This window comes from Microcebus murinus, chromosome 8 (genome assembly GCF_040939455.1).
Source record: "Microcebus murinus isolate Inina chromosome 8, M.murinus_Inina_mat1.0, whole genome shotgun sequence".
Classification (NCBI taxonomy): domain Eukaryota; kingdom Metazoa; phylum Chordata; class Mammalia; order Primates; family Cheirogaleidae; genus Microcebus; species Microcebus murinus.
In genome coordinates this window covers 40,052,671-40,070,820 of record NC_134111.1, presented here as the reverse complement: position 1 = coordinate 40,070,820, position 18,150 = coordinate 40,052,671, and the positions used below count along the sequence as shown (strand labels likewise).

The following is an 18,150-nucleotide window of genomic DNA, read 5'->3' as shown; positions in this document are numbered from 1 at the left end:
TAAGCAACTTGGTTACACAGCAGTTAAGTAGTAGAATTTGGGATGAAACCCTGGCCATCTGACTTACAAGGTCATTTAAAAGCCCTACACAGTGTTGCCTTCAACAGTGGAACAGCAGTATTCAGGGCATATGAGAGTACAGTGTCTTCATTACATTAAAATCTAGTTCCAAAATCACTCCTCAAAAGATGGCTGCCAGCACCATCTCAGACATAAACAACAAAGGGCTTCTTTGATATTTCCAACAGATCTTAGCTATCCTGGGGACCTCTATAAGTCTTCTGTATTCACCTTTCTGCTTAATTCATCTTCTAATCTTAGGGATTTGGGATGCCGGGGGTGGGGGCAGGAATGGTGGAGTTAATACCTCCCATAGGAGAAAACAGTGAACCCCATGGGCTTGGCAGTTTGGACATCGTTGCCAGTGCCATGATCCAGTTGAGGACTCTGATCTCAAATCAGACAAGCCTTGTGGTGTTTTGTATGACAAAATTGTCAACCAGCTGAAGACTATGTTAATATAGAATGTTCTGTCAGCATGATGGGTGATCTGCTGACCGATCTAACACCCTACTGTGCTACAAAAGAAAATTATTGGCAAGTATTGGATATAGAGTCTGAGAAAGTGGCCAGGGGACTGTCTTAGTCCATTTGGGCTGAACACCATAGACTGGGCAGTTTACCTAAACAGAAATTTATTGCTCACAGTTCTGGAAGTCCAAAAGCCAGGCACTGGCAGATTTGATGTCTGCTGAGGGCCACTTCCTGGTTCACATGTGTCCTCAGTTAGTGGAAGGACCAAGGGAGCTCTCTGGAGTCCCTTTTATAAGGGCACGAATCCCATTCATGAGAGCCCCACCCTCGTGACCTAATCACCCCCTAAGGCTCCATCTCGTAATATACCTCCTTGGGGGTTAGGATTTCAGCATGTACATTTTGTGGGAACACAAACATTTAACCTATAGCAGGTGCCAAAGGGAAAAGGTATCAAATTAGAAAGAAGGAGTAGATTTCCAAGCAATTCTTATTTCTGCATATTTTGTGACTACCTTGAGCACTTTTTGTTGTTGGCAGTGATAGTGGTGTTTATGGTGACCACTCACATTTCATAAGCAAGAAATCCCATACTTAAGAATGTCCCTACTGGAATGGATCAATCCAGAAGAAGTTAATTTATTCCAAGATGAGGAGCCAAATATGTAGAAGTCATGCCACTCACTTTTGTGGCACACCCATCCTATAAATGTAGGAGGAATAGAAATAAGTAATATTAAATATTTTTTAAATTACATTTGTACTTTGTATAGCTCCCCTCTGAAGAGTAGTGACTAGAATTGTGAAAAACAAAAATAACATTTAGTTGGAGCATCAAAAAATCCACTATGAACAAGAAAACTGGGTACAGTTTTTAAAATCTGGAGCAAGAAAAGTTTTAACAAGATGTTTCCATCTTGAAAAGAGAATGTCAATGTTTCCTCTCCCACTCTTTGAATAATAAAAAACCACAAGGCATGATCAGAGCGAATTTATTTTTTGAGTCATCTTGATAAGCAGATTAATGCTGAAAAAAAAAGCTGCAAGCACTTTAGTTGTTTGACACAAACTGCTAGCCAATTAGTCCACTTGACTAACATTTTTACACTGCTATGTAATATTGGCATTTTGAAATGGAAATTTACCATTATTATTTAAGGAATAAAAATGTCATTTTTCACTACTTCTAAAATATATATCAAATCTATTAGTCCTTTTCCACTACATAGAGCTTTAAACCCTTTAAAAGAGCTTGGTTTTGTCATTTTTGATGAGAACATTTTAAAAGATGACAGGTTGTTCTTCATTATAGTGCTTAATAGATTAATATATGGACTGTTGCTGGGGCTTTTTTGTTTCTTTGTTTTTTGGTAAGTGTTCTTTCCATATGATGCTAACTGTGATCACAGTTTGTATATATCAAAACATAATTGATGTTATAAAATGCATGTTTGCATCACATTTCTTTACACAAGCATATATTAATAAGTCTTCTCTTGTTGTGGTCTTATACCTAAGTTAAAATTTAAAACATCTATTTTTGACATTGGAGTTTTCAGTCTGGGTATCTTTGAGCTTGTCCTAGGAAGTTCTTTGCCATATCACACAGGTTGGTGATGTACCAGGTGGAAGATTTCCGTGCCATAATTGAGATGATAATAAATATGTCGCTTAAGATGTAGTCATTATAAATTTCTTTTTAGAGTTCCTTAATTGGGATAGGGAACAATCCGGCCATGATTTCCACTACTATCGCACATGAGACCTCTTTAGATTGAATGAAATTGTTGTGGTTCTCCCACTGAGTTCACAGCCGGTCTCAATAGACCCATTTCAAAGTCTGACAGTGGGAATCTAAATTCAGCTTGTAAGAACATGTCCATAAAACAACACCTCAGGGATCCAAAATTACAGTTGTTTCATCTTATATTATTCTCAAATTGCTGATATAGCAAAGAGCCACGCTGTTTAAGGAATAAAAATACCTGTTTGTAAATTAGAATGTTAGAGAGCTATTAGGTTCTGTTGTATGGTAACCTGAAATTCATATGGAAAAATAATATATCTTAAATTTTATTCACAAGTCTTCACAGAAGAAATGAGAGTACAAATTTAAATATAATGCCTTCAAACTAACACATTTTTAGCATATAAAAATTAAGTTACTGTTTAACACACACACACACAGCACACACATACACCATAAAGTATGCTGATTTAGAAGTCTTACAGAAACCCTTACTGCCTCTTCCCCTTATGTACAGTTAAAAAGGGAATTTCAATTTCCTGGGTCATAAGTCCAGTATTATATGTGTTCTAACCTGTGTATGTGTGTGTGTGCACGTGCATGTACATGGTGTTTCAATTTTATACTTTATTGCACTTAGAGATCCAAGTGATTAATAATAGTGTAAAATTAATAAAATATATAGAAGATAATTTTCCAGTTGTTTAAATACTGGGAATTCTGTAGTATTCTTTTGTCTTATGTTGTGTCTTTCTGTTTGAATGGTGAAGGTGCTGATACCGTTTAAAGCATAACAATCAGATTAATGACTAAAACTCAAAATCTTTATATTGATACTACTGATGTCTTTGTGCCCTGTTTTTCAAATAGATGTGACATATTCAGTGAACTTCTATATATCACTGAAAGAGTAAACCACTAATTTTTTTAGTCAGAAAAGGAATTCATTTTCTATTCTACTTTACAAAGTCACTTTTTTTTTTTTTTTTTTGAGACAGAGTCTCACTTTGTTGCCCAGGCGAGAGTGAGTGCCGTGGCGTCAGCCTGGCTCACAGCAACCTCAATCTCCTGGGCTCAGCTATCCTTCTGCCTCAGCCTCCCGAGTAGCTGGGACTACAGGCATGCGCCACCATGCCCGGCTAATTTTTTGTATATATATTTTTAGTTGGTCAATTAATTTCTTTCTATTTTTGGTAGAGACGGGGTCTCGCTCAGGCTGGTTTCGAACTCCTGACCTTGAGCGATCCGCCCGCCTCGGCCTCCCAAAGTGCTAGGATTACAGGCGTGAGCCACCGCGCCCGGCCTACAAAGTCACTTTTTAAATCCCTCTTATAGAGTTGGAAAATTTACTTTCCAAGTTGTATGACACTAAAATTATTTTCAATGTTTGATTCCAATCTTCTCTCATAATAAGGAAGGAATATTTTAGTATAATGAAGTTTCAGGTTTTCTCAAAATGCTAGACCTTAGTATACTCTTCTTTAGATAATTGGGTAAATACTAAAGACTAGAAAGCTATTAGTAGCGATCCCATTAATCTTAATAGTGAAAAAGGAAAATAAGTAGAATAAATGCTGACATTTCCCTTATTTTTCTTTTAATAGCTATCCAAATATGGTGCATATTGGTGGATTGGACTTCAAGAAGAAAGAGCCAATGATGAATTTCAGTATGAACCTAGATCAATTTACATTTAATTTTGTTTGATAGGTTTTATATGCAGAATGATTAGATTAGATTTTAGTAATCAATTTGTTGAATAGTCTTCAAACATTATCTTCAACATATAAATTTTCATTTCCCTAACCAAAGACATGAGTGTTTTACGTATACACTCACAGAACCATTACCACAGTCTATGCCATGAATATATCCATTATCTCCAAAAGATTCCTCCCACCCTATTTATTTATTTATTCATTCATTTTTATGATAAGAACACTTGACATAAAATCTACCCTCTTAGAAACATTTTAAGTGTGCAATACAGTATTGTTAACTATAGGTGCTGTGTTACACATGAGTATTTTTTTTAATTTAATAAATTATTATACCTTTAATCCATACCCCAGACGTCTAAGAATGGTATTGGAGATTGAAAGTGCAGAATGAGAGAGACCCTAAAATTTTTTATTTTCCTACAGTTGGAGAGATGGAACACCGGTAATATACCAGAACTGGGACAAAGGGAGAGAAAGATCTGTGAATAATCAAAGCCAGAGATGTGGCTTCATTTCTTCCATAACAGGTTATTTTACTTATCCATTTTTGGGTTTATAGTACAAACTGATAATTTTCAGGAGGCTTGAAGTCTCCTTTCCATTGCACGAGTTCAGTGAGAAGGGTTTGTTTGACTATTTTTTCTTTTCAGTTGACTGTGTTCCATTTTGTCAGTCCTAAGGCTTAAGGATGGCCATTCCTTCTGTTTAATCCATGCATTCACATTCTTAAAAATAATTTACATCTGAATAAGTCCTTTCTCATGGACCAAAACAGCACCCAAAATGAACCCATTGAAACTATTAAAAAATATCTACCTGGCAAATATGATTCTCTGTGAAATTTCAATATAGCTTCATTTTTATCTATTCCTAGTATCCAATTTATAATTGGCCAGAACTTTTAACTTCTGTGAAATTTACTTCCATTTTCCCATTTAATAAAAACTTTTATTCGATTCATTCTTTTTTTTCAATACCTGGCATTAATTGCCGCTTGCAACAGCAATTAATTAAACAAAAACTGTTTACAAGTTGGATTTAGAAGCACATGTAGGTTGAAGACTGGTTTTTAATTCTCTTCATCAGTACAATGTTGTCAGATTGATTCTTCACGCATCCCCACCGCCCTTTTTCCAACCAATAAAAGGTAATGATATTCCCTCTCTAACAGATTCACGATGAGCCTGTGCCCCAGGTCAGGAGACGGATAAACATGGAAAGCAGTCCTCGGTGTGAGGGCCTCTGCCGAGTTAGGAAAGGAAAATCCATGTGCTTAATCGTTTGCTTTTGCCAGCAGGTGTCACAACAGCCTACAGAAAGGGCTTTTTTATGGGCCTGTGCAATAGCAGCTCATCTGCATTGAAAATAGCGTTCCAGCCCCTCCTTCAAAACACCAACATCTTTTTGGCTCATATTTCTAATACTGGAAAACTGAGCCTGCCCTTGCAATTTGCATGCATCCTGTGCTATTCTGGAACTTATGACTTGAATACTAACGAAATATGTTCTATAACCCTTACTCTGAAAAGATAGCTCTTCTAAATTAAAATTAAAAAAAAAAATCAGTCTGCAGGAGGCTAAGGACTAGAGGATATATCTTACTGAGGGCATGACTATATGTGAGTCTGTTGTATTTCAGGGTCAGCGTTAAGGAATGCTATTTTCTTAGAAATTGCTGAGTTAGTTTTTCAAAATTATTGTATTTTCTAAAGAATTATAAAGTAGAAATAATCCTGTATTGTTTCAGAGTCTTTTTTCTCTGTACATTGAAGCTGAATATATTTAAACAAAACTTGTCCTCTACAAAGTATTCTTTTGCTATCCAAGTCAAATATTCTTAGGACTTTAATCAGTTCTGTGATCTTAATTGCAGTATTTGTTTAGATTTTCTTTGCATTTGCAACATTTCTACATTCTTAAATTAGACTTACTGATTTGGCACCTTGCCCAGTTAGCTGTTGTCACTAGAGAATTCTCTGATCAGTAGTTAAGTTTAGTTCAGTTTCTAGATTAAAAAAATAAATTATGGAAAACCATAGCAGTCATAAAAAAAATAGTTATATTATAGAAAAAGCCTATGAAGAGTCACCATTGTTTCTAAGCCACTTCTAACCCATTTTCTCCTCCAGGACTCTGGGGTAGTGAAGAGTGTTCAGTTTCTATGCCTAGTATCTGTAAGCGAAAGAAGATTTGGGTCATAGAGAAAGAGAATGATACACCAAAACAACATGGAACCTGCCCCAAGGGATGGCTGTATTTTAACTATAAGGTAAGCTGGCTTTCGAAAAGTTGCCTCTGTTTCTCTTTTGTTGATATTAATTTTAGAAAGGAATCAAAAAGTGGGGATGGCTTTTAAAAACTATGAGTTATCCATAGGACTTGGAATTTTTTTTTTCACAACTTTGAAGACATTTGTTTTCCATTTAGTATAAAACCTTTTTTTTTTTTCTTTTTTTTTTTTTTCTTTTGGCATATTATGGGGGTACAGATTTTAAGGTTTCAATAAATGCCCATTTCTCCCCCTCCCCCCAAAAGTCTGAGTCTCCATCATGACCATCCCCCAGATGGTGCACATCTCACTCATTATGTATGTATATACCCGCCCCCTCCCCCCTCCCACCTCCCCAATACCCTATTACTGTAGCACCTGTGTGTCCACTTAGGTGCTACTCAGTTAATACCAGTTTGCTGGAGAATATATCTGGTGCTTGTTTTTCCATTCTTGGGATACTTCACTTAGTAGTATGGGTTCCAGCTCTAACCAGGAAAATATAAGATGTGCTATATAAAACCTTTTGAAACAAAAAAGATTTTGTCAAACACAGCCTTGACACCATCTCTCGCTGGTGTACTCCTGGCATTGTCATTTATCGTACTGTATGAACGTTGCTTTAGTGTGATGCATGTGTGCATGTGTGTGCCTGCATGTGTCTGGACCATGCTCCTACATGAGCTGCAAACTCCAGAGGGCCCAAATTCCTTCTTCTACTTTTGTGGCTTCTCTGCCTGGAGCCAGCACAGCGCTCTGCCTACCTGTGAACTGACGAACTAATAACTTAGCTTGGTCACTGTCATCTTGAGCCTCATAAAGCTGGTGCTTCCATGCAGAATTGAATTAAGGAAAAAAAAATTGCCAGTGGGGATATTGTAAACCAGATTTATTATTTCTGATACTGCCTTCAATTATGGCCTAGACTTCCCTCCACTCCTTATGTTTTATAATAAAATAACTTTATAGGCCTTAGGTGGAAGTAATTAAAATTCATCCCAAATTATAATTGTTTAACTCTTAGAGAATTAAAAAACCCAAACTGTGTCATAATTTTATATGCTAATATGAAATTGCTCTTCAATCGTGGACAGCCAATTTTCAATCTAAGTGCTCAGTTAGCACTTAGATGGAAAAAGAGGAGGCAGGGCTTCCTCTCCCTGTGTTCTTCCTCCCATTGTTAATTTGTGCAATGGGGCCACTTGGATTTTACTCACATTTATTGTGCACCCACTATATATTTGGCACTAATTTTTCATTTTTTTAAATTATGATAAAATACACATAACATTGAATTTACAATTTTAACAGTTGACTGTTTACTAGTGTTAAGTACTGTCCATTCATATTGTTGTGCAAAAAATCTCCAGACTCTTTTCATCTTACCAAAGACAAAACTCTGTACCCATTAAACAGCACCTCTCTATCTTTTCTCCCCCATCTCCTGGCAGCCACCATTCTGCTTTCTGTGTCTACGAATTTGACTACTTTAAATAATTCATGTAAGTAGAATCATACAGCATTTCTCCTTTTGTGCCTGGCTTTTTTCATTTAGTATAATGTCTTCAAGGTTCGTCCATATTTGTAGCATGTGACAGAATTTCCTTCCTTTTTAAAGCTAAACAATATTCCATTGTATGTGTATATACCACGTTTTGTTTATTATTCATCTATCCATGAACACTTTAGTTCCTTCCCCTCTTGGCTAACTGGTTTTGCTGAGTGATTTCATACATATTTTTTATATCATTGAACTTTTAATATATACAGGATTATTATCCCCATTTTACAAGTGAGAAGACTGATGCTAATAAGATTGTGTGACTTTTCTGAAACTTCACAATGAATAACTGCCAGGTTGAGAATCACCTTATGTTTTCTGACACTACGTCTGGTGGTCTTGCCCTTTATATTATTATTTTATATTAGAACTTAAGGATTGCCACTTGGAAGAGCAAATTAAAACAACAATGAGTGAGATATGCTACACATCTATTAGAATGACCAAAATTCAGAACATGGAGCACCAAATGCTGGCGAGGATGCTGAGCCACAGGCAGTCTCATCCATTCCTGGTGGGAATGCAAACTGGTACAGCCACTGTGGAAGACAGTTTGGCAGTTTCTTACAAAACTAAACATACTCTTGCCACACAATCCGGCACTCACATCCCTTGGTATTTACCCAAAGGAGTTGAAAACTTAACGTCCACATAAAAGCCTGCCTGTGGATGTTTATAACATCTTTATTCTTAATTGCCAAAACTTAGGGGGAAAACTCCACCCATTGTAGAAGGCAAATGGATTTAAAAAACTGTGATACATCCGGACAATGGAATATTATTTAGCATGAAAAAGAAATGAACTATTGAGCCATGAAAAGACATGGAGAAAACTTAAGTGCATATTACTAAAAGAAAGAAGCCCATCTGAAAAGGCTACAATACTGTATGATTTCAACTATATGACATTCTAGAAAAGGCAAAACTGTGGAGACAGAAAAAAGACCAGTGAGTGCCAAGTGTTGCAGGGAGGGAAGGTTAAATGGCCAGAGGATAGAAGATTCTTAGGGCAGTGAAAATACTCTGTATAATACGGGATACATGTCATCATACATTTGTACAGACCCATAAAATGTGCACAAATAGTGAACTCTAATGTAAACTATGGACTTTGGGTGGTTATGATGTATCAATGAAGGTTCATCAATGGTAACAAATGGAGCCCTTTGGTGAAGGATGATTACAATGGGGGAAGCTATGCACCTGTAGGACAGGGGATATATGAGAAATCTCTGTACCTTCCTCTTAATTTTGCTGTGAAACTAAAACTAATCTCAAAAAAGTGAAGTCTTTAATCACATTTTTAAAAAAGAATTGCCACACCAGTTTAGCCCATGATACAATCAGCCGGGCGGCACTGTGATGTATTTTCTAGAATAATATACTGGTTCTTTAAAACCTTACTATAGTATTGAGGCACACTATTTTTAGTTGATTCTTCCTGTATATTTCCTGTTTTCTCAAACTACAAAATCTCTCTGCCAATTTTAAATTATTTTTACATTCTGTATGAGAAACTTGTAGCTAATATTCAATAAGACACTGCGTATTACTAAGTCTTTTATTAAAACCTTTGACAATTGAGTTTTTCAAGCATTTTTATTGTAGTAAATATATGGAATATAAAATTTGCCATTTTAACCATGATTACATGTACAATTTAGTGGCATTAATTAGCTGCACAATGTTACAGATAACCATCATCTCTATTTCCAAAACTTTCTCATCATCTAAACAAAGACCCTGTAATCATTTAACACTAATTCCCAATCCCCTCCCCCCTAGCTCCTGGTAACCTCTAAATTTTCTATCTCTGTGAATGTGCCTATTCTAGATATTTTATGTAAGTGAACTCATACAATATTTATCTTTGTGTCTGGTTTATTTCAGTTAGCAAGAAGTTTTCAAGGTTCATCCATGTTTTAGCATATATTAAAACCTCATTCCTTTTCATGGCTGAATAATATTCCACTGTATATGAATATACCACATTTTTCTTATTCATTCATCCGTTGATGGACAGTTGTGTTGTTCCTACTTTTTGATTATTAAGAATAATGCTACAATGAACATTGATATATAAGTTGCTTTTGGAGTATCTATTTCCAATTATTTTGAGTACACGACTAGAAGTAAAATTACTGGGTCATATAATAATTGTATGTTTAGCTTTCTGAGGAACTGATAAACTCTTTTCCATAGTGACTAAACCATTTTACAATCCTGCCAGCAGTGTATGAGGATTTCAATTTCTCCACATCCTTGCAACACTTGTTATTACCTGTCTTTTCTATTATAGCAATATGTGATCCTAATGCACGTGAGGTGTTATCTCTTTGTGGTTTTGATTTGCATTCCCCTCCTGGTTAATGATGCTGAGCATCTTTTCATGTGCTTATTGGCCAGTTGTTTACTTTCTTTGGAAAAATGTCTATTGAAGTCCTTCGTCCATTTTTAAAATGGGATATCTTTTTATTGTTGAGCTATAAGAATTCTTTCTATATTCTAGATATGAAACCCCTATCAGATATATGATTTACAAATATTTTCCCCATTCTTTAGGCTGTTTTTTAATTTTCTTGATAATGCTCTTTGATGCACAAAAGTTTTTAATTTTGATGAAGCCCAATTCATTTTTCTTTTGTTACTTGTGCCTTTGATATCATACTTAAGAATTCATTGCCAAATCTAAGATCATGAATATTTATTCCTATGTTTTCTTCTAAGAGCCTTATGGCTTTAACTCTTATATTTAGGCAATTAAACTAAAACTACTTTTCTATAACTCACATAGCTCAGAGTTATAGAAAAATATTTATCAACAACTAACACTTATTGTTTTAGTTCAAAACAATTAGTTTTTCACAACTGTCAGAACAAGTGCATCTGTAGTGGTCTACAGGGCACAGGCACAAAGGAATATCTATCTCATCTCAAAATCACATTTTTCATACAGATATTGAACACATTTGTTCACATGCAGATAGTGAACAACCCAAAAGCATGAACACAACTGTTCTGGTTACTAATGCATACTTCCCTCCATGTTTAGAAAAGGATATTTTAAGGAAATTAATGACAAGACAAATTCTTGGCATTAGAGAAATAATTCTTGAAAACCTAGACTCATGGTTTTGGTGCAGCCCTTGGCTGTTATCCTTCCCCCAAACTTTGTTATCCACACAGCTTAGCTGCACCCATGTGTCCCCCTGTGCACATTTAGGGAGTATGTGTATACACGAGCAAGGTGGCAGTGATGGTGGGGCAAACTCAGGGCAAAAGAGCAAGTGAATGCCTCCCACGAAAGGAACACGTGTATGAGAGTAGGGGGCCTTCTGAAGCTAGCCCTGGAGCATGATTAAAATACCCTCGTGTAGCTCAGAGTTACAGAAAAACATTGATTGATAACTAACAGCTAGATCTGTAGTTCTTAGCCCTGGTCAAATATTTAGAAACAGCAGGTGAGCTTTTCAAAAACATGAAGGCATAAATGATGTCCTGAAGATTCTGATTTAACTTATCTGCATGGGATCCAGGCAACTGTATTTTTTTAAAGCTCTTTCAGCTATCCTAACGCGCAGCCAATATTTGCTCAGCAATTTCACAGTCACAGTCCCACAACATTGTCTTCAAGGCACTCAGAGGATTTGATTACAAAGGACATCATCACATCAGGCTTCATGAGAGGGTGACCATTTACCGGGCATGGTGTCAGGGTCACCATGCATGTCTCCCCACCCACAGTGACTTCCCTTGCACATCAGTAGCTAAAATTCTATCACTGGATTTTCATCCCTTTGCCTTAACACGTTCCTTTATTTTTTTAAAGGAAAATGTTTCTGACATTGCCTCATCTAACATCTACACCTTGGAATAAGTGCATTTATCAGATTATTAGAAAAGCTGCTGGTAGGAGAATTGATAACTGAGGGGGGAGGCAGTGGGGTGATTTTCCCCAATCAACAGATAAAGCTACAGAACCAAAATGGAGAGAGAGCAACGATAGACCTTACTCACTTACAGTTCTTCATGGGTTCTAATATATTATGTCCCATTAAACTTTGCTTCCTTGTTTGTCATCTTCCTAGGACTAATTTTTATTGGTTATTTCTAAGAAAAAAAAATACTAGTTGGTTGACAAATTAACCACCTTTCAGAGTTTTAAAAACCGAGATACTCAGAAATTAAGCATCTTTGCTAACATCTCATAAATAATTTTCTCTGTGTTTGACAGTGTAAAAGAGTCTTGATCAGGGTTTAACCTAGGGAGAGTGAGTCATCTACTTGTCTCAGCAGAGCTGTGGGAGAGAGAAATTCTGTCTGTGTGTGTGCAGGCTTGTTAGATTAACTCTTGTGCTTCTACTTACACATTTTTATTGAAGACCTAGATTGAGTGCTAATGGCCGCTTTGTACCATCTAGTTTGGGATTGGCCAATATTAGCACAGCATAGATTTTCCTTAAAAATGTTCTCTCTTCTGTTTTTGGAATTTATTCAAATTCTTCACACTTTATCCATTCATTCATTTAATTATCGTGGATATCAAGAATTCAATGGTGAGGAAAAACAGACACAACCCTTTCTCTTTTGGTACTTACAGACCAGAGGGAGAACAAACATTAGTAAATCAAGGAAAATAACTGCATAACTTAAAACTGTGATATATATAGTGAAGGAAAGTTACATGGTTCTATAAAAGTGTGTAACAGGAATACCTGATTGAGGTGGTCAGAAGGGCAGGGAACATTAAAAGTAGGGGGGGTAGCATGTGCTAAGGTCCTGTTGTGAGAGGGAATATGACCTTTAAGAAACTAAAGGAAGCACAGAGAACTAGAATAATGGAAAGTGAGACAGAAATAGGTAAGGGTGATATTAGATGTTAGAGTTTCTGGTTTTTATCCTAAGAGTAATGGCAAACTAAAGAAGGACACGACTAGGACTGAATCTTGAAAGGCTTCACTCTAGATGCGGTGCCAAGGATATATGGAAGAAGGCAAGGATGAGAAAGATGGGGGCAGTTAGAAAGCCATTGCTGTAGTCCATGCAAGAGATTAGTAGCTTGGGCTAAGACAGGGTGGCAAAGAGCATGGGGCAGTAGAGATGAGGGGATGGGTGAAGAGGCTTTTTGAGAAATGGGACATCCAAATGGTGGGGCTGTAGGGGCAGCAGACTGGGAGGGTGAGGGTGCCCCCTGGGGGTTCACTATTCTATTCAATGGGTGCTGACTATTCCATTCAATGTCAGTATGAACACTGGGAAAAGACCAAGTTTGGAGGGAAGATTGTGAATCCCATTTTCAAATGTTGAGCTAGAAATGATTTTAAATAAAAAAAAATTTTTATATTCAAAATTTGTTTGGTATACAGTAGGGATATTAACTCAGTAACCATCAGAGATGCATTAAACGTGATCACATTTTGCAAATTAGTAAGTAAATAAATAATTTAAAATTAAGGAAGCTGTACTTTATCTTGCTTCTTTGCTTTAATTATTAATGACACCATTTCAGAGTATGTTAGTAAATATGTTATATTTTTGGAAACAATGAAGTCATGGTAATGGGAGGCCACACTTCCATAGTCAAACTAGTAAATCGTGGCTGAAGCAAACATTGTGGGAGAGAAGAGAGGGGTGTTTTCCTGAGAGATTTATTGAGCTAACTGAACCAATAAGGTTCATTGGTATTTATGAATGGTTCATTAGTGTAACTATCTGAACACAAGGTGAATTCACATTAAATGATAAGACTTCCTAATAATTAGTATGTGCCACTCTTTAGAATTTGTAATTAGAGGAAAGAGGCAAAATGAAAGGAAATAGATAAAAGGATAGTTGTTATAAAATGAAACTCTTTTAAAGCCAATTCAGTTTCTTTGTGAAGCAAACAAGGCACAGGGGACCAGAAGAATTGAAAATGTATTTTTTCTTTTAGTAACTCAACTTAAGCCTAGATCAGGGTTTCTGGTTTTTATCCTAGGAGCGGTGGAAAATTTCTTAAGGGTTTAAAGTAAAGAGTAACATGATCAGAACTGAGTTTTGAAAAGAATTACCTTGCACTATTGACATTGGGCTGGATGGTTCTTTGTTGTGAAGGACTGACCTGACCTGTGCATTGTAGAATGTTAGCAGCACCCCTAACATGGAATGCCAATAACAACCCCTCCCCCACATCACAACAACCAAAAATATCTCAAGACATTGTTGAATATCCCCTGCAGGGCAAATTACCCCTTTTGAGAACCATTGAGTTAAATCTAGAATGCCTTACAATGTCTTTTGACAACTATTTTAGGGTATATTGGCTTTTATTTTGGTTCATAAACATTTATTGGGCCCTTTCTCTGGTATGATGTTCAAAGAGTAGTAAGACTTGGTCTCTCTGCTTTTGAGGAGTGTATGTTGGTAGAGAAGGGTGGGGAACTGACAAATTTAGAAATTAAGGAATGATGGGAAAGGATATCATTCCGAAGGAAGAGAAGGAAAGATGTTCTTTCAAGTGTAAGTTTCCACACTAATCTAGAATTATCCTGTGGCTAGAATTTTCTTAGTGGCAAGGTCTTGGGATCTGACCTGTCAATGACTAGAGTTGTCTATGTACATTGATGAGAGAGTTAAGTATGAGAAAAGAAATGCTAGCAAATTCCAGATGGAATATCCTTTGCATAAAGTCTCTCCTGACTTCTCTGGAACTTTGGCTGATCCACTCTAGCCTTTCTCTTCTCTCTTTCCCACCTGCCTAACTCCATCTGGTCCTACCAACATGTTTAAATTTCATTGAACTTTCAGGAAAAAAAAAATAGTCTTAAACCCTGCCTGTCCTGCCTAGCATGTATCATTCAATTTCTTACCACATCCCATAATAAAGAAACCTCTGTCATGATACAAACACGATTCTCTCTCCTGCATAACAATCAACTCTCATTTCCAAATTCTACATCCCTTCTTTTTGTGTTCCATTTAGCACTGATGGCCAACCTTGCCCTTTGTTTCTCTTTATTCCTAGGTTTCACTGGTCCTGCCCTTGCTCCTCTTCCCCCTGGGCTCAGTATTTCTTTTTTGGCTCTTCCTGATGGAATTACTGACCAAATGGCTGACTCCAAGAACTTAGTGAAGTTAAATACCTGATGTGCTTTGGTTCTCCACTCTTCCTCTCTCACTTAAAGTGAGGAAATATGTTTATAAATCAAGTTGAACTAAGCTGTTCATTGCCACGCCCGGAATCCTTTTTTAGGTTAAATGTGCCACTGTAAACTTTGCAATCCAGCTGGCTCTCTTTTAGGAAGAATATTATTTTTCATTGAGCAAAAGACACTGTTCTGATATCCCACAGGACAAAAGCCATCCTTGCCTCTATTCCTCCTGATGCAAATGCAGGCAAGTCATCAACTCACCCAGAAAGCTGATCCTCTTTTGTTTTGCTCTAACACCTTTGGAGCAGTTGAAAGAAAAATGCCCAAGAAAATTAAAAAGAATTTCCAAGGCTGACTCTCAGTGTCTTGGGGAAATTTTTAATTCACTTAAAAAAATACAGAAATGAACATTTTGTTTTAACATTTTTTTAATAGTGCCTTTTGATAAATATCCCCAAAGACCCAAGCAATCAGAAGAACTGGACACATGCTCGCGATATCTGCGTTGAAGAAGGCGGGACACTGGTGGCCATTGAAAGTGAAGTGGAGCAAGGTAAAGTACTCAATGTTCAACCAGGCGAAAATAACCATTTCTATGCAAGTATTCATTAAAATATTTTCCCCAAAATACTAATATTCCCAAATACAAATTTAATATTTCCATACATAAATTTAAAATATTGTATTGCTGATGACACATATATTACCAGTTTGATGTATAAGGTATTATCATGACATCTGTAAAAGTTAGTATACTGCATTGCTTATAAACTGCTATGTTTTGGAGCCTTTTGTCTCATCAATAGCAATAGAAAGAATAAAGACACCTTTATGATCTGTATTTCAAAATAGCTAAAATAATCTCAGGTATAGTCTACTATAATTGAATGGCATGATTTTTTAGATCCCTTTAGTTTTACCTATACACTTTCGATATTGAGACAATTATAAACTTTAGCTTAAATATAATAGATAAATCCTCTTTTGTTTAGAAAGGCAATGAACGAACACTAGAAATTGTTTTGTTAATGATATGACGAAATCTCAGGTTATTTAGCTACTTTCTGTCAATTTAAACTAAAGCAAAAGTGAAAGAAACTGCATTACCTTAACAAGGACAAAGTAACAATTCCTACAATTGATTTGTAATTACATTTTGCTGTCATTTAAATATGATCATGGCTATAAATAGAATTTGATGACTACCCAAATGGTTTCTACAGTATTAAATTAGATAATGTATTCTTATTTTTCAGCTTTCATTACTATGAATCTTTTTGGCCAGACTACTAATGTGTGGATAGGATTACAAAATGATAATTATGAAAAGTGGTTAAATGGAAAGCCCATGGCGTACTCTAACTGGTCTCCATTTGATGTGGTAAATATAAGCTTTAAGATTTATTTTTTAGAGATTATTTTGGCAAGAGATTTTATTTAAAACTTACTTACTAAAGCTTTTTTTTTACTTTCTATATTTTGTAGATATAAATTTAAAGTGGTTTTTCTTAATATATTAATTTTTAATAATGTCATCTCATATAGTTTTCATGTGTTCCATAAGTATAATTACTCATCATAATAATTGTTTATTTCATAGGCTATGAAGTGATATGTGAATAGGTTTATTAAATATAAATAACAGAATAATGAGTCAATTTTTAAAATTGTACCCTTAATAAACATTTCAGTGTTATAATAATGTTGTATGTTACCATATTTTTGATAACATATGTGTTTTTTTAAAGATTCCAAGTCATGACACCAATGAAGTTCAGAAACACATTCCTCTCTGTGCCTTGCTGTCAAGTAATCCTAATTTTCATTTTACTGGAAAATGGTATTTTGAAGACTGTGGAAAAGAAGGCTATGGGTTTGTTTGTGAAAAAATGCAGGGTAAGAAATACTTGGTTTTTCATTCCTTTCATTTTCATGGCCTGTCCTTCTCTTCCATATTTGTTTTACAAAGCCGTATAGCTAACAGTTTCACAGCTATTGGTGTGAGGCATTTATTCTTTGGTTTTACATATATTTAGTCATTTAATCACCACTACCCTAAGACTATGCCTTTTAGCTCTAAGGACTACAGAGGCCACTTGAATAATGGCCACGTTTATGCATCCATTTTAATCATATTAAATGCCCTTACTGCTTTGTTCCAGGATTATATGTCTGCTTAAGCAATATTTAAAAAGAAAATATTGGAAAAGAATCAGGGAAATAAACCAACTCATACTTACTCCTTTCTTAGAATTCTAAAAATGGTCTCTGTAGCTAAATATGGCATGCAGCATGTTTTCATTAACAGATCTGGTGGTCAGAACCCCCAGTGGTTTCTGGTGTGAAATACCAAAACCACACCATTCAAACAGCGAGTGGGGTCAATGAGCAGTGGGAATGCACTGTAAATCAGACCTTGAATAATAAAAATTAAAACAACAGCAATAGCGCATGCTTTTACCGAGTTCTGGGTGTCCCTGTACCACCCCACCCTAGAAGGCCATAGTTTGTGTCTGGAATTCTGTGGAAGTCTGAGCAGCCTAGTATATATATGCTTACTTGGAGTATGAATTATGCATCTTAGTGTTGCAGGCATGTGAACTCTTTAATGATACTAAGTATAAACCTATCCCCAGAAAAGCCATTCCAGGGAAGCTCCATTTCTGGTTCTCAGTTATCACTTACACATAATAGTGATCAGAAACTGAACAAAAGCACTAAATCTGTAATAGCAGGAGTACAACGGGAAGAACAGAGCCCTGTAGGGAAAGAAACAATGTCAGGATCCCATGTAGTTGCAGGCTTGTGAGGTCCCTGGCGCTGTGCCTTGGGCATATTGAGGGTTACACCATAAAATCCTCCAGATGGTTTTATGGAGTAGGTAAAATTGTCCCATTTTCTACATGAGGAACTTGAGGCTTAGAAAAAATAAGTAACACACTCAGGATATCTCAGTTAAACCCAGTGATTCTATTCCACTCCCTCAATGTCGATCTCTTCTAGAAATACTTTTGGGACTAACAATGTAGATGTTCTTTTGGAGACAGTATAGAGTAGTGGTGATTGAGAATGTAGGCACTGGAGTGACTGCCCCACCTCTGTAAATGAGCTCTAGTCAAATTATTTATCTTCTATGCACCTTGATTGCTCCAAAACAGGGTAATAACTATCTGACACTTTCTATGCAT

General features: G+C 36.1%; 1 protein-coding gene across 1 annotated transcript in view; it reads left to right on the top strand.

Annotated features, from left to right (window-relative positions):
* Nucleotides 1-18,150, top strand: part of PLA2R1 (phospholipase A2 receptor 1) — a 115,908-nt gene that overhangs the window by 83,348 nt on the left and 14,410 nt on the right. The window contains 6 exon segments of the mRNA XM_012745275.3: nucleotides 3,886-3,950; nucleotides 4,426-4,529; nucleotides 6,132-6,271; nucleotides 15,398-15,515; nucleotides 16,219-16,343; nucleotides 16,711-16,858. Of these exon segments, the coding sequence (XP_012600729.2) occupies nucleotides 3,886-3,950; nucleotides 4,426-4,529; nucleotides 6,132-6,271; nucleotides 15,398-15,515; nucleotides 16,219-16,343; nucleotides 16,711-16,858 (700 nt within the window).